The sequence below is a fragment of the Bos indicus x Bos taurus genome, chromosome 3, assembly GCF_003369695.1.
Source record: "Bos indicus x Bos taurus breed Angus x Brahman F1 hybrid chromosome 3, Bos_hybrid_MaternalHap_v2.0, whole genome shotgun sequence".
Lineage (NCBI taxonomy): Eukaryota > Metazoa > Chordata > Mammalia > Artiodactyla > Bovidae > Bos > Bos indicus x Bos taurus.
The window spans coordinates 100,219,681-100,237,677 of NC_040078.1; the positions used below are offsets into that span (position 1 = coordinate 100,219,681).

General features: G+C 49.1%; 1 protein-coding gene across 7 annotated transcripts in view; it reads right to left on the bottom strand.

Moving 5' to 3' along the window:
- The window catches only part of MAST2 (microtubule associated serine/threonine kinase 2), a 207,100-nt gene that overhangs the window by 6,573 nt on the left and 182,530 nt on the right, over positions 1 to 17,997 (bottom strand). For all 7 annotated transcript variants that reach the window (XM_027537403.1, XM_027537402.1, XM_027537401.1 and 4 more), the window contains 9 exons: positions 12,894 to 13,103; positions 8,485 to 8,586; positions 6,068 to 6,200; positions 5,215 to 5,276; positions 4,875 to 4,960; positions 4,228 to 4,436; positions 3,080 to 3,218; positions 1,059 to 1,191; positions 107 to 272 (listed from right to left, as the gene is read on the bottom strand). In XM_027537403.1, coding sequence (XP_027393204.1) covers positions 107 to 272; positions 1,059 to 1,191; positions 3,080 to 3,218; positions 4,228 to 4,436; positions 4,875 to 4,960; positions 5,215 to 5,276; positions 6,068 to 6,200; positions 8,485 to 8,586; positions 12,894 to 13,103 — 1,240 coding nt within the window. The remainder of the gene's footprint in view (positions 1 to 106; positions 273 to 1,058; positions 1,192 to 3,079; positions 3,219 to 4,227; positions 4,437 to 4,874; positions 4,961 to 5,214; positions 5,277 to 6,067; positions 6,201 to 8,484; positions 8,587 to 12,893; positions 13,104 to 17,997) is intronic.

Below are 17,997 nucleotides of genomic sequence, written 5' to 3' on the forward strand. Positions count from 1 at the left end.
CAGAAGAATTCAGAGCAAGAACTTGTAAGCCTCACAGATGCTTGTGAAAATCATATCTGTGGATCTGGATTCTGTCCCCGCAGTGGGCTGGGGTGATGGTACCTACCACTGATCACTTGCCCAAAGAGCTCCTCCGGAGTGTCTCCAAAGAAAGGGACGCAGCCCACCAGGAACTCGTACAGGATGATGCCCATAGCCCACCAGTCCACTGGCTTCCCGTAGCCCTGCCGCAGGATCACCTCAGGTGCAATGTACTCCGGGGTCCCGCATACCTGGGCACACAGGAGTTGGGGGGCTCAGCATCCTGAGATAGTCACCTGGCATGGTGGCTGGATGGGTGGGGGTGCTTCCGCTTCTTGAGCAGAAAGTCTCTGAATGAAGACTCATCACACTCTGGTTAATGAGCAGGAGTGACAGGAGCCCCAGGGTACCAGAGCTGGCGCTATCGGTGGGGCGAGTTTACGTATTTCCTAATTAACTATCCTAATTAATTAGTTAATTATAATAATTAACTATTATATCCTAATTAACTATTAACTAGTTCTATCCCTCTTGGCATGAGGTGCCCACAATTGACCTCTGCCCTCCAGCCTCCCAAAGAACAGATCCTATGGCCACGTGACTACTACAGCGACTTGTGGACAGTCACAACCCGAAATGTCAAATCAGGAATCGCTCAGAGGCTACTCTTTGGATGCAGCCCAGTGGAAACTTGGAGCTGTGTTCTCAGGACACAGGCGCTGGGAGAGCTCTGCCCTTCACTGAGGCCAGGAGGCTCAGGACCGACCTAGTGTCAGCTCTGAGAGTGTCAACGGTCCTGAGACCGATCTTCTCCCAAGCCCCAGGAGGAAGATGATTTTGGATTTTCTACCCATTTGATTCTCATGGGCCACCCTATTTCCAAAGGTGCTCCCTCTCTTAATACCTCCCTGGAACCACAAGGAGGAAAAGACAGGCGCTCTCAGTCTTAACACTGAGCTGCAGGGGAAGCATGCGGCTCCCCATTCTTACTCTGAGGCCTGGAATTCAACCCCCAAGCTCTCAACCGTCCTTCTTACCTGCTTGTCCAGGAACTCCCGTGCATCCTTTTCAATGTGGCCCTCGTACAAGTTTGTGGTCAGACTCATAAGGCCAATTTTGGAAAGGCCAAAATCAGTGAGCTTGATGTGACCCATGGATGTAATCAGCAGGCTGGGAAACCAGAGAAACAAATGTCTGGAGTTATCTCCTGGTCTTCCAAAAGTGCTGACTTTAGCATACTCCCCCTTTCCCCACTCAGACAGGGGAACAGGCAGCTGTGAGAGAACAAGCAGCTCTGGCAGTGTGAAAACTGCACTCGGCATGAGCAACTAACCCGCCTTTTGCCCAGCCCCCCGCCCCCCAAGTCACCTTTGTTTACTGTCCTCGACTGTGCTCTACACTGAGGGCAAATATCGGCCGGCTGAGGAACAAGCTTTCCTCCGCAAGCGGTCAGCCCTGTCCTAAGGCTCCAGCCATCTCCAGCCCCCTCTTCTGACCTGGGGGGCTCACAACACCCCAAATCAGGGAGAAGGGGAAAGGGGCACAATGACCTCATCCCAAATCCATAGCTGGACTTGGGGGCTCTAAGATCTCACAGGGAACTGTCTTTCCCCTTCACACACACTGCCTGAGCCATTTCACTTAGTGCCAAAGGCTTCGGCCCTGCTAGCCCTGTACTCCCTAGAATCTCCGGCCCCGACTCCTTTTATGAGCTCCACACCTACTCACTGCCAGAAGCCCTGTGGGCACCCTGAACTCAACCTGTCCAAACAAGCTCATGCCTCCGAATGGGTCCTCTTCTCAGTGAAAAGCAGTGTTTCTCTTACCTACTGAGCTCTGTGATAAGTGCTTTAACGATTGTTTATAAGAATATTCTGGCTCATGAAAGGTTTTACAGAGGAATAACACAACCAAAGCAGGTATTATCCCCAAGAGGAGGAACACGAAGCTCAAAGAGGTTTAATTCACTGACCTGAGCTCACAGGGTTAACGAGCTGTATGAATGCAGTCTGTCTAACGTCAAAGCTGCTTTCCATGACAGAGACTTATCACCCCAGCCTCAAGACAGAAATGTGGAAGATGTCCCAGCCTGCTCTCTCACCCCAGCCTTACCATTTCCTTGCCACTTCCCCATCCCTCTCTTCTCCCGCCCGACTCTGCTCCAGGGGCCTGGTCTACTGCTGTGGTCTCACCACCTCTTTCCATGGGCAGTGATCTTCCTAAACCTAAATCAAAGTCTGAGTGCATCTCCCCGTGGTTAACAGACCCTTCAGAGACTCTCTGTGTGTATTCTGCGCTTAGTCGCTCAGTTGTGTCTGACTCTTTGCAACCCCATGGACTATAGCCCGCCAGGCTCCTCTGTCCATGGGGATTTTCCAGGCAAGAATATCGGAGTGAGTTGCCATGTCCTCCTTCAGGGGCTCTTCCCAACCCAGGGATTGAACCCAGGTCTCCCGCAATACAGGTGGATTCTTTGCTGTCTGAGCCACCAAGGAAGCCCTGGGTCAGAGATTCTCTAGGACCCTTTAAAACTCAACCCAAACTAAATAAAAGGTCCCCTGATGGTCCAATCCCTGCCCCTCAGTCACGACTGAAACTAACAATCTCAGCTTCAGCCATACTGCACTATTTGTAGTTCCTCACACCTGTGTGTGTCTTTGTATATCCTGCTCCTCAGCATGAGAGTCGCCCACACTGGACTTAAGCTCTATAGACCAGAGACGAGAATACAGTGCTTGGCAGAGAGCACATGTCAGTGAATGCCAGGCCACTTGCTCTGCCATCTACTAGGTGTGTGGATTCTTTTGCTTCTGCTTGGGTTCTTGGGTAGAGCTCCTCAGTGATTCTTTGATGTCACCAAAGCTTTACAATGCCCCTGCTGGACCTTGCTGTCAATGTTCTTTGCATCTGGGGAGAGTCAGGGGTTAGAGTACCAAGCCTGGGTGCACACCCACATGACTAGCCATTTGGGATAGATTCAAACATGCTGTGTCTGCCTTCATTTATCTTGAGACCCAAGTGGGAGACCCTAAACAAGGGACTCGAAGAGTGGGCATACTTGTCAGGCTTGAGGTCACGGTGCACGATGCCGTAATTGTGTAAGTACTCCAGGGCTAGCACAGTTTCTGCAAAGTACAGGCGCACCATGTCCACAGGCAGGGCCCCGATGTTCTTCAGCAGCGTGGCACAGTCTCCTCCTGCAACAAGCCCAGGCCACCATGAAGCAGGGAGCCAGTGCCCTGCTCCAGATGGTCTCAGAGGCCCCAGAGGAGATGGCCTCACCAAACTCCCTGGCGCTAGAGACGGTGATTCTAGCACCCCTGCTGCTGGGGTGGGTGGGAGACAGACTGTAGACTGGAGCAGGAGCAAGAGGAGTCGGCCGGGGGCGGTCAAGGCTGCTGTTCAGGCCAAAGAAGGAAGGAACCCAGGCCTCTATGCCTGTAAGTTGACTTGTTGGGACAGGACTAAGTTATTTTTGGGTGGGAATCCTGTTTATTGTAAACACGTCTGGCTGATATTTCAGCATGTGTTATTTCCTTCCCATTGGCTGTCCTTTAGTTTTGAGTAAAGTAACATTGTAAACTCCCAGCACATACCCAAGGAATTAAAAGGGAAGTGTTGTTCCCAACTTCAAGACTTAGGCATATTTGGAAGCTGTGCACAGCCCTGACGAAAGGAGAGGGAAGGCCACCGGAGAAGCTGTGCTCCACCATGCTCTTCTGCGCCACCCTGAGCATGCTGTATGCTCTTTAAGGGGTGCCCTCTAAAGCCATCTGTCAGGGTGGCAGCCTGCCTTTCTCCCAAGGGCCCAGATGCAATCCTCCCAGTGACTGACCCTGGGCGTGGGTGGCTCTGCTGCCTTCTCAGCCCTGTGTGGTGCCAGCAGGCTATGGGCCGTGCAGGCTTTGGGCATAGGTTTTACAGTTGAGGGACATATACATCCCGTCCCAGAATGCCTCTTTCTGTGCCTGACATGGGCAGCCTCATGGCAGCTCCAGCTCCAGAAGCCTCTTCCTGGGAGAGGCACGGCACCTGGTGCCTGCCGTGGCCAAATGGTCTCTACGATCCTAAAGCAGAAACCAGGGCCAAGGACAGGTGGGGAAGCTGGGCCCTGAAACACCACAGCCACACAAAGCTGCTGGGCCCTGATCAGGGCTGTCTCTGACTGTGCCTTGGCCCCTAGGGCAGGCCACCTGTCCCCCGTACCTTCCACATACTCCATCACCATGCACAGGTGGCGCTTGGTTTCAAAGGAGCAGAACATGCTGACCACAAAGGGGTTCTCAGCAAAAGTCAGGATGTCCCGCTCCACGAAGGCCTGCTGGATCTGGTTCCGCAGGATCAGGTTCTGCTTGTTGATCTTCTTCATGGCAAAGCGCTGCCGGGTGGACTTGTGCCGCACCAGGAACACGGCCCTGGAAGCAAAGCCCGTCTGTTCCGCATGGCCCTTGGCCATGCCCTCCGCCACTGCCAGCCTGGGGGTCAAACTGACTCCTCTCACACCTTATTGGTGTATGGAACAGCGGGGCAGGTGGTGCTCGACAGTGAGAAGGACACGAGGGCCTGCCCTGGGAGCTCGTCAAGTTCCTGAGGACACAGCTCAACCCCTCCTCAGAGCTCATAAGAGGAGGAGTGCCCCCAAGGGAAGAGGGGCTCCTGCCCAGGAAAGGCACCACGCTCAGCTGTCAGAGGGAACTGCACTATCGTCTCTCCAGGAGGCTTCAGGGAGGGAGAAGGGCCATCCTGAGGGACAGTCCTGCTGCCCAGAGGACCAGGTACCACTCACTTCCAGAAAGAAGAGCCCACGGGCCAACTGAGCTCTAGTCCCGGCCATACCCGACCCCTGACTTTACCCATAGGCGCCATTGCTGATGAGCTTAATGGTTTCGAAGTCCTCCTCAGAGGGTGTCTTTTTCGATGTCAGAGATGCCCCACGGCCCTGGAAGACAAGGGAAAAGGCAAGGGGCAGGCATGCTCGTCAGAGTGTGCATACCTGAGGAGGCTGTGCCCCAGTGTCTGCCCCGCTCAGCCCTGCCGGAGCCTCCCCACTCCTCCCGGAGCTGAACAGCCCTCAGACCGTGCAGCAACCACCCTCTCCACTGGCCCTCCTGCAGACAGTCTCTGAGAGAACCCACAGCCCGCGCTTCACAGGGCCCAGGGCCCAGGGTTGAGGCAAGAGCTCAGAGTCTTTACCTCGACTGAATCATCTGTCTCCGGAGTATCAGGACTGTCATAGCTGCTCAACTGGGCCATTTCTAGAAACAAAGCAAGGATACAAGACAAAAGTGTGCGCGGCAACCTCAGGCCTCTCGGCCGCCCGCTCACGCCAGAGGACAGACGCATGCAGGGGAGCCATAAATGCTTCCTGCACGGGTCTGGGAGGCGGTCTTGTGGCTCTGGCTTTAGTGGAGTCACAGCTTTTGGACTTGTTTGCCAAATAACATTGCCACTCGTATCTAAGTCCAGTGCCATTCAAAAGGCCTGGAAAATTCTATAAAGCTTCCCTCAAACTCGGGACAATAGCTGAAAACAGGCCTGAAGCTGGTAGCCGGCCCCCGTCCTGCTGCCAAGACTCTGCTCTGCTGGATGAGGCCGGGAAGCAGGAAAGGCAGGGGCGGGGCGACTAGAGACAAGGGACTCAGACGCCCACCTTCACGAGGGGCTCAGCATGAAGCCCGGAGTCGGGACCACCCCAAAGACACAAGGGGACCTGTAAGGTGGCTGCAGGAGAGGCAAGCATGCAGACGAGGTGACCGTTTCTGAAAATGTGATTGTGGTCCTTGTGTTGACCTCTTTTGACCTTTAGGATCTAAATCCAACCCAGGTGTGCCCAAGACAGCCCCGCTTGGGTGTCAGAAGGCAGATGTGGACTATCTCGAAGGAGTGGCTCTTTTATGACACAGAACACAGGGTTTTCCTGCAGCCCTCGGGCCTCTGAGGCTGTGTTGTGTCCCTGTCCAGCTAACCCTCTTCTCCCAGTGGTTTCCCTGCTGTTAGAGCGTGTAGGCTGTGGGGCCACTTTGCAGCCACGAGGCTGCATGCTCACCCTCTAGGGGATCCCGTGTGAGGCCCAGTTGGCTAACGATGTAGCGGGGAATGTCACATTTAATCCCTTGTCCCTCTTTGGCGTGGCCCTCAGCTGCTTCTAACAGGTGGTAGAACTCTTCAGGGTCAAACTCCTGTACCGGGGAGAGAGGTAGTCAGTGGTGAGACCTACAGGCGAAGGCTGCTGGCCTTTATGGTTTGAAGGCATTTACCCAGAGCAGGAGGAATAGGAAGACCTCCTCTTTGTGATGGACACCCCTACCCCAGAACCCCCAGAAGCATCATGAGTCAGGGACCAATGGGGACACAGCTATCTTAAAGGTCGCCTCCAGACTGAACACCCTCCACATCTGCTGGCTTCCACAGCAAGACGACTCAGAGCTTTCAGTTTCAAGAGAGCTCTGCCTATCTGCCTGGTCCAAAGCCTTGTGCCAGCCAGACACAGCACTGTCGGTGTCTCCCCATACCTAGTGCAGGGGGGCAGTCCTGGCCACCTTCAGTCACACTTCACAGCCCTGGTGGTACACACCCATGCTGTCAGGCATCTACTGAGCAACCCCTGTGTCCTGGGGTCTAGAGAGCCATATGGACACAGCACAGAAGTCTTTGTCTGCCCAGAGCACAGAATAATGAGGGCCTCACTGACTGAGTGCCTACTAAGTGTCACACTCGGCACTAAGCCCTGATGATACCTCTATGATCTTGGGAAGGAAGTCAAGTCTCACAGAGATGCATGGATTTGACCATGGCCACAGAGGTAGGGAGAAAGACAAAACCACTGCACAAGACCAGACTGAACTGCCAGCCCCTGTTTAACCACAGACTTCACGTTGTTGCAGGAGCGGCCCTCTGGTCACAACCCCAGCCTCCACTGCTTTTCTTTACCTCTGGTCTCAGGGGTTTAGAAAACACCACCACCACCTATTTGGGTAAAATCTAAGCCAGACTGGGAAATTCTATTACCTGCTTCTTCCTCCGTCCCTGTCTAGTCAGAATGCCTACTTCATAAACTCCCCTCCACCCAAATCTCCTTATCTGGTCTCTACCACCGTCCTAGTTCATGGCGCGCCTCTCTCACATGAACTGTGTTAAGAGCCTCTGCCCCACTGTCCCTGGCTCTGCCTTCTCCCCCAGTTCATTATCCATGTTGTGCCCATAGGTATCTTTCTCAGGAGTAAATCTCATGGAGTATTACTCAGAAATAAAAAGGAACCAATCACTGCTGCATGCAATAATATGTATGAATTGCTACAAAATTATGCTGAGTTAAAGAAGTCAGAACACACTGCATGATTTAATTTATATGAAACTGTATAAAAGGCAAACTTAACCATAGTCAAAGAGCAGATAGGTGGCTGTCTGGAGTGGGAGGTGAGGTGGGGAGGGGAAAGGGGCTGACTGCAAAGGGGCACAAGGGAATTTTCTGAGGTGAGAGAAATATCTTCCATCTCAACTGTGGCAGTGACTAGACAGGTGTAGATTTGCTAAAACTCACTGAACTGTATAACCAAATAGGATATATTTTATTGTATGTAAATCATACCTTTACAAAGTTAGTTATAAAAAGTAAATCTGACCACATCACATTCTTACCTAAACTTCCTGATGGCTCCCAGTGGCCTTATGGATAAACACAAACTCCTGAACCAAGAACCCGCACCCTTCATGGTCCTGTCATGAAGGACATGAAGGATCCACCTCCCAAGTTTTTCCCTCACCAGCTCTTCAGACACACCCACACTCCATCAAATGTCCTTTCTGACAGCTCTCTCCTGGTAAACTCACAGTTATCCTTCAAGTCACTGACAAAGCTTCACATTCCCCAGGGGGCCTTCACTCAACATTCATTCCTGTCCATCCTGAGAAGCACGTCCTTCCTCATGTTCCCACTGCACCTTGGATTTTCCCCCTTCACAACACTTCGCCAATATCATAACTATTACTTGCACATCTTCAGGCTTCATACCTAAGGCATTCAAGATTAATTCTAACCCTGCTGCAGAGGAGGCATTATGGGATCAGGACTCTGCTTTATTTATACCTGTATCTCCAGTGTCTAGAATGAAGGAGGCATTCAGTAAAGTGTCACTGAATGATCAAATGAAGGGTGGACTCAACTTGTGCAAACAAAACTGGCCTGTGCTTCTCAGCCCTGGGGCCCCCACTAACCTGGGCCTGCTCAGTGTGGGGTGGGCAGATGAAACCTCTCCCCACCACTCTCCTCAGAGGTGTCCATGTTTCCTCAGGGACTCATTTGGTCCCCCAGTGCTTGCACATCATATTTAAATAAGGACTTCAGCAGCAGAAATGGCAGCGGGTGCCCCCACAGTTCTGCTGTTAGCAGAATACTTCCTCTGCAGTCCCTGTTCCCACCCCTCCAGCCACCACCAACCCCCAACCTTCCCAGAGCCCACTCACCAGGCATTCCAGGAGACGAGCTGGGCGGGCAATGACAATCATCAGCTTTTTCACCAGCTGCATCACAAAAGCCACTTCTGAACTCTCTGAGCGCTCATGAGCCTGTAGAGAAGACAAAGGTAGCTTGAGCGATCTGCCGGCCCAGCGTGGCGGAGCGAAGCAGGACCGGCCTGAACAGAGCCGACTCTGGGGAGAAGCGCTTTGTAGTACAGAGAGTTCTGCAAAGCAGAGACCTTAGAGGAGGTCAGTGGGCCATGAGCAGGAGCCACGTGAGCTGGTGAACACTGCATGACACAGGAATGTCACACGGACACACCGCTTTACCTGCTTCTCCATCCAGCAGGCTTCACTTACCTACCAGACCCCAGCTCAAGAGGCAGCTCTCAATGGAGCCTTCACTGATGCTTTCCACCACAGACAGACCGTAAGGAATAGAAAGACCTCAAAGCAGGAGAGTGATGCGAGCAGCAGGGACTTCAGAGAGACGGCTCTGGCTGTAGTGGGGATGGTGCATGAAAGAGGGCAAGTCTAAAAGGAGGAAAACCCACCAGCAGGCTATGGCAATAGTGAAGATGAAAAAGGCATAAATCAAGGAAGTAAGAATGTAGGGAAATGGACAGACTGGGCCATCTGAGAGCAGCCCTGAGGGGTGCATGAGGCAGGAATAGATGGTAACTGCAGCTCCAATTTTAGGGAAATTTCAGTGAACCCCTAAATGAAACAGATAATATAAAGAGATATGCAGTTTAGGTAAGGATAGGTAGTAGTAGTTAGTAGTAGTTAAATTGCTGAGTCGTGACTCTTGCAATCCCATGGACTGTAGCCTACCAGGCTCCTCTGTCCATGGGATTCTCCAGGCAGGAATACCAGAGTGGATTGCCATTTCCTTCTCCAGAGGATCTTCCTGACCCAGGGATCAAACTCAGGTCTCCTGCATTGTAGGCAGATTCTTTACCAACTGAGCTACAAGGGAAGCCCCAAGGATAGGTAGAGAACATATTCCCTTTAGCTTTAAAGACAAAGCAGGTAGGTGGAAAAGAGTTCTGTTTTGGACCTGGAGAGTCTGAGGTACTACACTAGCTACTTCCTGAGGTATTTGCTCAGCCCAGGATTGCTTCTTTTTTTCTGGAAACTGTTCTGACTTCTAGAATCTGTGTTGTGTGGCTGCACTTTCCCTCCCACTTCCAACAGCTGACCAGAGGGGATATAGGTGCTGAAAGGTGGATGGAACGACAACGGTTAATATCAGGATGACAGAACTGTATAATCCGCTTCTGGGGAAAAGGATGAGCATGCCTACCAAAGAGAGAACAGAGTGGACTGGAGGAAGATGAACACTTCCTGGGCTTTCCACAGGTTCTCATTTCTAGCTCTGGTCCATTCCGAAAGCCTGGTTGCATTGCTGTCTTCAATTCTCTAAGACCTGCCCTTTCAGTCTTTATATAATAAACTGTTCTGAGGTGGCTCTACTACTTGCAATGAAGAATACCAGCCAATGTGAGAAGGAAAGTGAAGGATCTGAAACTCAGGAGAACGCAGGTGGGCAGGGACCCTTAGTGAATGGATGACAACTGAAGACATGGGAGCTGTCAGGACTGATCAGAGTGAAGAAGGAGAACGGGAGTATGGATGCTCAGGAGGGTGTCCCTAGGAACACCAGAATTTAAGAGAACTTGTGAAGGGGCAGCAAGACAGGAGAGAACACTTTCACGACAACCAGGGGGAGGGGAGATCAAGGAGAGGTTTTTTCACTGTGCAAACTCCCGCAGAGAGGCAAACGAAGATGAGGGCTGAAAGAGGTCACAGGATTTGGCAACTGGTCAGTTAGTTCTTTGGGGACTTTTGCCTGAAACAGTTTTAGTGGAATATGGGAAGGGAAAGTGGAAGGCAGGATGATGAATAGTGAATAGGTTGCAAGGAAAGAAATATAGCAAATGAAGACCATTTAAAAACAAAAACAAAAAAAACCTGGTTATTAAATGAGAAGAGAGGCTGGGCACTTGATGAAATTGCATTCGTTCTTTTAAGGTGCAGCCCAAATATCAACTGTGTGAAGGCTCATCTAAGACCCCTGCTCCATCACACACACACACACACACACACACACACACACACACGAAGAACAAGAAGTAACGGCTCCCTTTTCTACGCTCCCCAAGCTGTTTGCTCATAGCACATGGTACTAGCATGTTGTCTTATAATTAACTGTCTCTACAGCTATGCTGCTGGGCCTTGTGAATACACAGCCTGTGTCTTTCTTTTTCCCTCACATACTAAGCCTAGCATAGGTGCCTCTTGTATAGCAGATGTCAATGCTTGCTAAGTGTTTGAAAGTGTAAGATCTTAGGCTCTGGAATGAATAACCTCGGTTTGGGTTCCAACTCTGTTACGCAAGAAACAAGTTACCTTGGGCTCACTTGGCCCCTTTAAATTTTGGTTTTCTCATCTGTTTATTTAGAGAATAATAATAGCACCTTCCATACAGTGCTGTTGTGAAGTTAAATTAGCGCAGTGACTAGCATATTCATCTACCAAGGTTTCCCCGCAGGCATCTTTCATTCTAGTCATGTCAAACTACTTTACCTGTAATGTCCAGAATGTACCAAGTTCCTCCACACCTCTGAGAGGTTGTTTGTACTCCTTCCTAAGTCCAGTGAACTCCTACCTCCTCACGAAGATCCAACTTTTCCTGAACTCTCCACACAGAGTCAGCATATCCTCCTCTGTGCTCAGAATTCATCTCTAGCTAGTGCTCATCAATCACACTTACTACAATAAACAAAAGTGAGGTAATTCATAGAGCACTCGGTGTGATGGCTGGCACACAGGACACTTCAATAACTAACAGCTGTCATTTTTACTGCAATTCTTATTGATGGGTCTGTACACCCCAGTCAAAGGCAAATTCCTTGAGCCAGACCCACACTGAACTTCTTTTCTGCATTCCTAGGGCCTAGCAAACGACAGAACATATGACTGCACTGGCTCCGTGTCTAGTATTCTTCCTACTTCCAGGGGCAATGAGGAAAATGCCTGTAGTTTCTGGGCAGGGCTCTGACTTTAGCATTTCAGAAGATTAATCTTAGATGTACAAGCAACCTTGGAAGTCTGGTTGATTTACCTGATATCTCAGTCCCAGATTCCTATCTATTGTTACAGAACTGTTAGAAAATTATTCTTGGTCTACGGCCATACCACCCTGAACGCGCCCGATCTCGTCTGATCTCAGAAGCTAAGCAGGGTCGGGCCTGGTTAGTACTTGGATGGGAGAAAATTATTCTTGAACAGAAACAAAGAGCTGCCAGTGATGTTTCATGGGACTTTAGCTTTTTTAAACTCGTATTTCTGCAATGTCTGAATGCAAGTATTGCTTTTAAAATCAGAAAGACAATTTTATAGAAGGAAGAACTTCTTCATCTATTAAAATTAAAACCTTTCTCAAAGTAACTCTTGTCCACTGGGCTTGTCTACCTTTTAGGGGACAGAAAAGCTATGCATCTATTACATATGAGAAGACTTCCAGTATCTGACAGCAATGATCATGATCCTTTCTCTAGGTTCAACTTTTTCCTAAATTAAAAAAAACAAAAAACTTCCAGCTCCTAACTTCTGGACTAACACACTGGAGTCCATTTGATTATCAGCCTTGGCTCTCAGCTCAGTTGGTGAGAAGGCACAGGTCTGGAGGTAACTGGGTCTGGACTGGGAAACATTCCAGTGACATGAAGAGCCCAGCCCCAGGCAGACAGCACATCTCCTCTCCCCTAAATTGTGCTAATGGTGTGATGTGAACAGCTGTGGTCTGCGGAGAAGCACCCATCACCCAAGTGGAGAGGTGGAGAGGAAGCCAACCGCGGAGCATGAAGTAGCGACCCAGAGACTTCTCACGCTCAGGAGCACCAGGTCTCTAAACCATCTGTCCCCACTAGAGAACTTCTCACTATGTACAGGGAGCATCAGCGAACAGATAAACCCACAGAGCAGTCTTCAGGACTGCTTTATCTTGGCTGAGAAGAAGCGGTTTCAAGGCTCTGCTTACACCAGTGTGTCTACCAAACGAGAGCCCACGGCAGCCACTGGGGCCTCTTTCTGGCTTTGGGTTACAAGTCTCCTAGGCAAATATTTATGAACACTACCAGTGTTGGAACCTTGGGCAGGGTGACTAGAATTAGAAAAGGAGAAGACTCATAGCACTGGGTTCTGATACTAAACAGGCTTCTCTCAGAAATGCAGGGGACTGAGGAGGAACCAAAGTCCAGCAGCAGCAGCAGGACATGTAAGGTGGGCCCCGCACATCAGCAAGAGGTGGCACGCAGGCTGGGAGCACCATGACCACTGTAATCTTGGCTCAGCACTAATAACCACTGCCACGTGCAGCGTTCACCAGAGTTCCGCACAAGGGCACTCACATCTTGCAGAAGCTTCTCTAAATTCTCTTGAAGTTCGTAGAAGTAGTGTGAGGTAATGAGGCCACTCCGGGATTTGTCCAGGCAGTCTCGGGCCATCTCTATCACCTGATGATGAATAAAGCTCAAGGTTCCATCAGCCAAGGGCAACACGTTGTCTGGAGTGTTGGAGGAGATGAACTCGGCCAGACGCTCTTCCATTTGTGCAGTGGCCTGCAAATCAAAAAGGACAAGTGACTTTCTCCTCCTGCGCCAGGTCACCTGGAGCTAAGCCGGAAGGGCCTGGTCATAGCCTGAGGACAGGCTCTGTGATCCTGCTCTCCGGATGCTGCACTTGGGGAACCTGAAGACTGGACACGTGAAAGGCCGCCTTCAAGTCAAGTCAAGGCCTCTCCCATCTGGCCTCGTCCACCTCTTCACTCCTTAAAGGGCATGCTCTCTTGCTCTAAGGACACTGGGGTTCTGTTGTTTCCCTCCTCATTATGCTGTCTCATGCCTCCGTCCATTTATGCTGTTGCCTGTGTGTGGCTTTTTCACCTGCCAAGCCTGCCTGGCAAACTCCTACGACTCCTAATCTCAGTTCAAGCATCATTCTCCTCTGGGAAGTCTTTGATTCCTCCAGGCGAACTAGGGCTTCTTTTCCTCCGTGCTTCCACTGGACCCCTCAACTATACAAACTTGGTGTGTGGACACTGCTGGTTTCTAAATCTGTCTCCAAACTGGGAACTTCTTCAAGCCAGAGGGAGTCTGATTATCTCAGGATGCTCTTACTTCACCTTAAGACCCAAGTGAGCTAAGCAGATGTTCAGAGAGTATTTACTCAAGTTGTGAACCTACCGGCTCATGGACCCGGATCCCCAGCAGAGCAGCTTGGGGTTTCGCTCAGAAGCCTCTTGGGGATCTAACTGCACATTAATGTCAAAAGAACACACGTGAGCTAACAAGTTCCTGCCTATCTGGGCCTTGGCTTTCTTTTCTTTGCCCACCAAGTGGCAATTTCTGATTTTCAGTGTGTTTAGGTGGATATTTGTGTATGTGCGTGTATGTATACACACATTTTTGGTTTATGCATATATAGACACACATATATATATGGTGGTGGGAGGGGAGAGGAGGAATCAACATATTTTCTCTATCATCACTTCATCCTGCATGAATGACTTGGGGACATACAAACATGGAGTGCTAGAATAACACAACACCTAATACATAAGGAGGAGGAAACATGGGATGCATTTCCAAACACTATCAGATCAAGTCGCTCAGTCATGTCCGACTCTTTGCGACCCCATGAATCGCAGCACGCCAGGCCTCCCTGTCCATCACCAACTCCCGGAGTTCACTGAGACTCACATCCATCGAGTCAGTGATGCCATCCAGCCATCTCATCCTCTGTCGTCCCCTTCTCCTCCTGCCCCCAATCCCTCCCAGCACCAGGGTCTTTTCCAATGAGTCAACTCTTCACATGAGGTGGCCAAAGTACTGGAGTTTCAGCTTTAGTATCATTTCTTCCAAAGAAATCCCAGGGCTGATCTCCTTCAGAATGGACTGGTTGGATCTCCTTGCAGTCCAAGGGACTCTCAAGAGTCTTCTCAAAAAGCATCAATTCTTCGGCGCTCAGCTTTCATCACAGTCCAACTGTCACATCCATACATGACCACAGGAAAAACCATAGCCTTGACTAGACGAAACTTTGTTGGCAAAGTAATGTCTCTACTTTTGAATATGCTATCTAGGTTGGTCATAACTTTCCTTCCAAGGAGTAAGTGTCTTTTAATTTCATGGCTGCAGTCACCATCTGTAGTGATTTTGGAGCCCAGAAAAATAACGTCTGACACTGTTTCCACTGTTTCCCCATCTATTTCCCATGAAGTGGTGGGACCGGATGCCATGATCTTCATTTTCTGAATGTTGAGCTTTAAGCCAACTTTTTCACTCTCCACTTTCACTTTCATCAAGAGGCTTTTTAGTTCCTCTTCACTTTCTGCCATAAGGGTGGTGTCATCTGCATATCTGAGGTTATTGATATTTCTCCTGGCAGTCTTGATTCCAGCTTGTGCTTCATCCAGCCCAACATTTCTCATGATGTACTCTGCATATAAGTTAAATAAACAGGGTGGCAATATACAGCCTTGATGTACTCCTTTCCCAATTTGGAACCAGTCTGTTGTTCCATGTCCAGTTCTAACTGTTGCTTCCTGACCTGCATACTAAAAATTTCTCAAGAGGCAGATCAGGTGGTTTGGTATTCCCATCTCTTTCAGAATTTTCCACAGTTTATTGTGATCCACACAGTCAAAGGCTTTGGCATAGTCAATAAAGCAGAAATAGATGTTTTTCTGGAACTCTCTTGCTTTTTCGATGATCCAGTGGATGTTGGCAATTTGATCTCTGGTTCCTCTGCCTTTTCTAAAACCAGCTTGAACATCAGGAAGTTCACGGTTCACATATTGCTGAAGCCTGGCTTGGAGAATTTTGAGCATTACTTTACTAGCGTGTGAGATAAGTGCAATTGTGCGGTAGTTTGAGCATTCTTTGGCATTGCCTTTCTTTGGGATGGGAATGAAAACTGACCTTTTCCAGTCCTGTGGCCACTGCTGAGTTTTCCAGATTTGCTGGCATATTGAGTGCAGCACTTTCACAGCATCATCTTTCAGGATTTGAAATAGCTCAACTGGAATTCCATCACCTCCACTAGCTTTGTTTGTAGTGATGCTTTCTGAGGCCCACTTGACTTCACATTCCAGGATGTCTGGCTCTAGGTCAGTGATCACACCATCGTGATTATCTGGGTCATGAAGATCTTTTTTGTACAGTTCTTCTGTGTATTCTTGCCACCTCTTCTTAATATCTTCTGCTTCTGTTAGGTCCATACCATTTCCGTCCTTTATCGAGCTCATCTTTGCATGAAATGTTCCTTTGGTATCTCTGATTTTTTTGAAGAGATCCCTAGTCTTTTCCATTCTGTTGTTTTCCTCTATTTCTTTGCATTGATCGCTGAAGAAGGCTTTCTTATCTCTTCTTGCTATTCTTTGGAACTCTGCATTCAGATGTTTATATCTTTCCTTTTCTCCTTTGCTTTTCACTTCTCTTCCTTTCACAGCTATTTGTAAGGCCTCCCCAGACAGCCATTTTGCTTTTTTGCATTTCTTTTCTATGGGGATGGTCTTGATCCCTGCCTCCTGTACAATGTCATGAACCTCATTCCATAGTTCATCAGGCACTCTATCTCTCAGATCTGGGCCCTTAAATCTATTTCTCACTTCCACTGTATAATCATAAGGGATTTGATTTAGGTCATACCTGAATGGTCTAGTGGTTTTCCCCACTTTCTTCAATTTCAGTCTGAATTTGGCAATAAGGAGTTCATGGTCTGAGCCACAGTCAGCTCCTGGTCTTGTTTTTGCTGACTGTATAGAGCTTCTCCATCTTTGGCTGCAAAGAATATAATCAATCTGATTTCAGTGTTGACCATCTGGTGATGCCCATGTACAGAGTCTTCTCTTGTGTTGTTGGAAGAGGGTGTTTGTTATGACCAGTGCATTTTCTTGGCAAAACTCTATCAGTCTTTGCCCTGCTTCATTCTGTATTCCAAGGCCAAATTTGCCTGTTACTCCAGGTGTTTCTTGACTTCCTACTTTTGCATTCCAGTCCCCTATAATGAAAAGGACATCTTTTTTGGGTGTTAGTTCTAAAAGGTCTTGTAGGTCTTCATAGAACCGTTCAACTTCAGCTTCTTCAGCATTACTGGTTGGGGCATAGACTTGGATTACTGTGATATTGAATGGTTTGCCTTGGAAACGAACAGAGATCATTCTGTCGTTTTTGAGATTGCATCCAAATACTGCATTTCAGACTCTTTTGTTGACCATGATGGCCACTCCATTTCTTCTGAGGGATTCCTGCCCACAGTAGTAGATATAATGGTCATCTGAGTTAAATTCACCCATTCCAGTCTATTTTAGTTCGCTGATTCCTAGAATGTCGAGATTCACTCTTGCCATCTCTTGTTTGACCACTTCCAATTTGCCTTGATTCACGGACCTGACATTCCAGGTTCCTATACAATATTGCTCTTTACAGCATCGGACCTTGCTTCTATCACCAGTCACATCCACAGCCGGGTATTGTTTTTGCTTTGGCTCCATCCCTTCATTCTTTCTGGAGTTATTTCTCCACTGATCTCCAGTAGCATATTGGGCACCTATTGACCTGGGGAGTTTCTCTTTCAGTATTCTATCATTTTGCCTTTTCATACTGCTCATGGGGTTCTCAAGGCAAGAATACTGAAGTGGTTTGCCATTCCCTTCTCCAGTGGACCACATTCTGTCAGACCTCTCCACCATGACCCGCCTGTCTTGGGTTGCCCCATGGGCATGGCTTAGTTTCATTGAGTTAGACAAGGCTGTGGTCTTAGTGTGATTAGATTGACTAGTTTTCTGTGAGTATGGTTTCAGTGTGTTTGCCCTCGGATGCCCTCTTGCAACACCTACTGTCTTACTTGGGTTTCTCTTACCTTGGGCTTGGGGTATCTCTTCATGGCTGCTCCAGCAAAGCGCAGCCATTGCTCCTTACCTTGGACGAGGGGTATCTCCTCACCACCACCCTTCCTGACCTTCCACGTGGGATAGCTCCTCTAGGCCCAAACACTATGCATACCCCTAATTTTTTTAAATAAAGAACCAAGCACAACAGAATGATTTCCACACTGTCACTCTGCCTCTCTGTTTTGCTCTCGTTCTCCAGTGCCCACTCAGCAGAGAAATAACAGCTAACACTTGTGAGTGCTTGCTGTGTCCTGGGCACAGTTAGAAAAGTTTAATGTTCATTCATCTTCACAAGCTCCCTATGAGATTCTCTTCTTATCCCAAATTACGGATGAGGCAAATGAAGTTCAGAGAAGTCAATCATCTGCCCAGGGTCATGAGACTAACACACAGTAGAAGCAGACTTGAGCCCCGTCGGGCTGCTCCCAGAACCTACTCTTCCTCAAGCTCCGCTTCCCCGTGAAGAAGGAAAGCAAGAGGACGGCACAGCTTTCCCTCAGCCTGCCCCGTGTGCCCGGAGACTCCCCAAGGCTAGAGAAAGGACATGCTCGAGGAGCAGG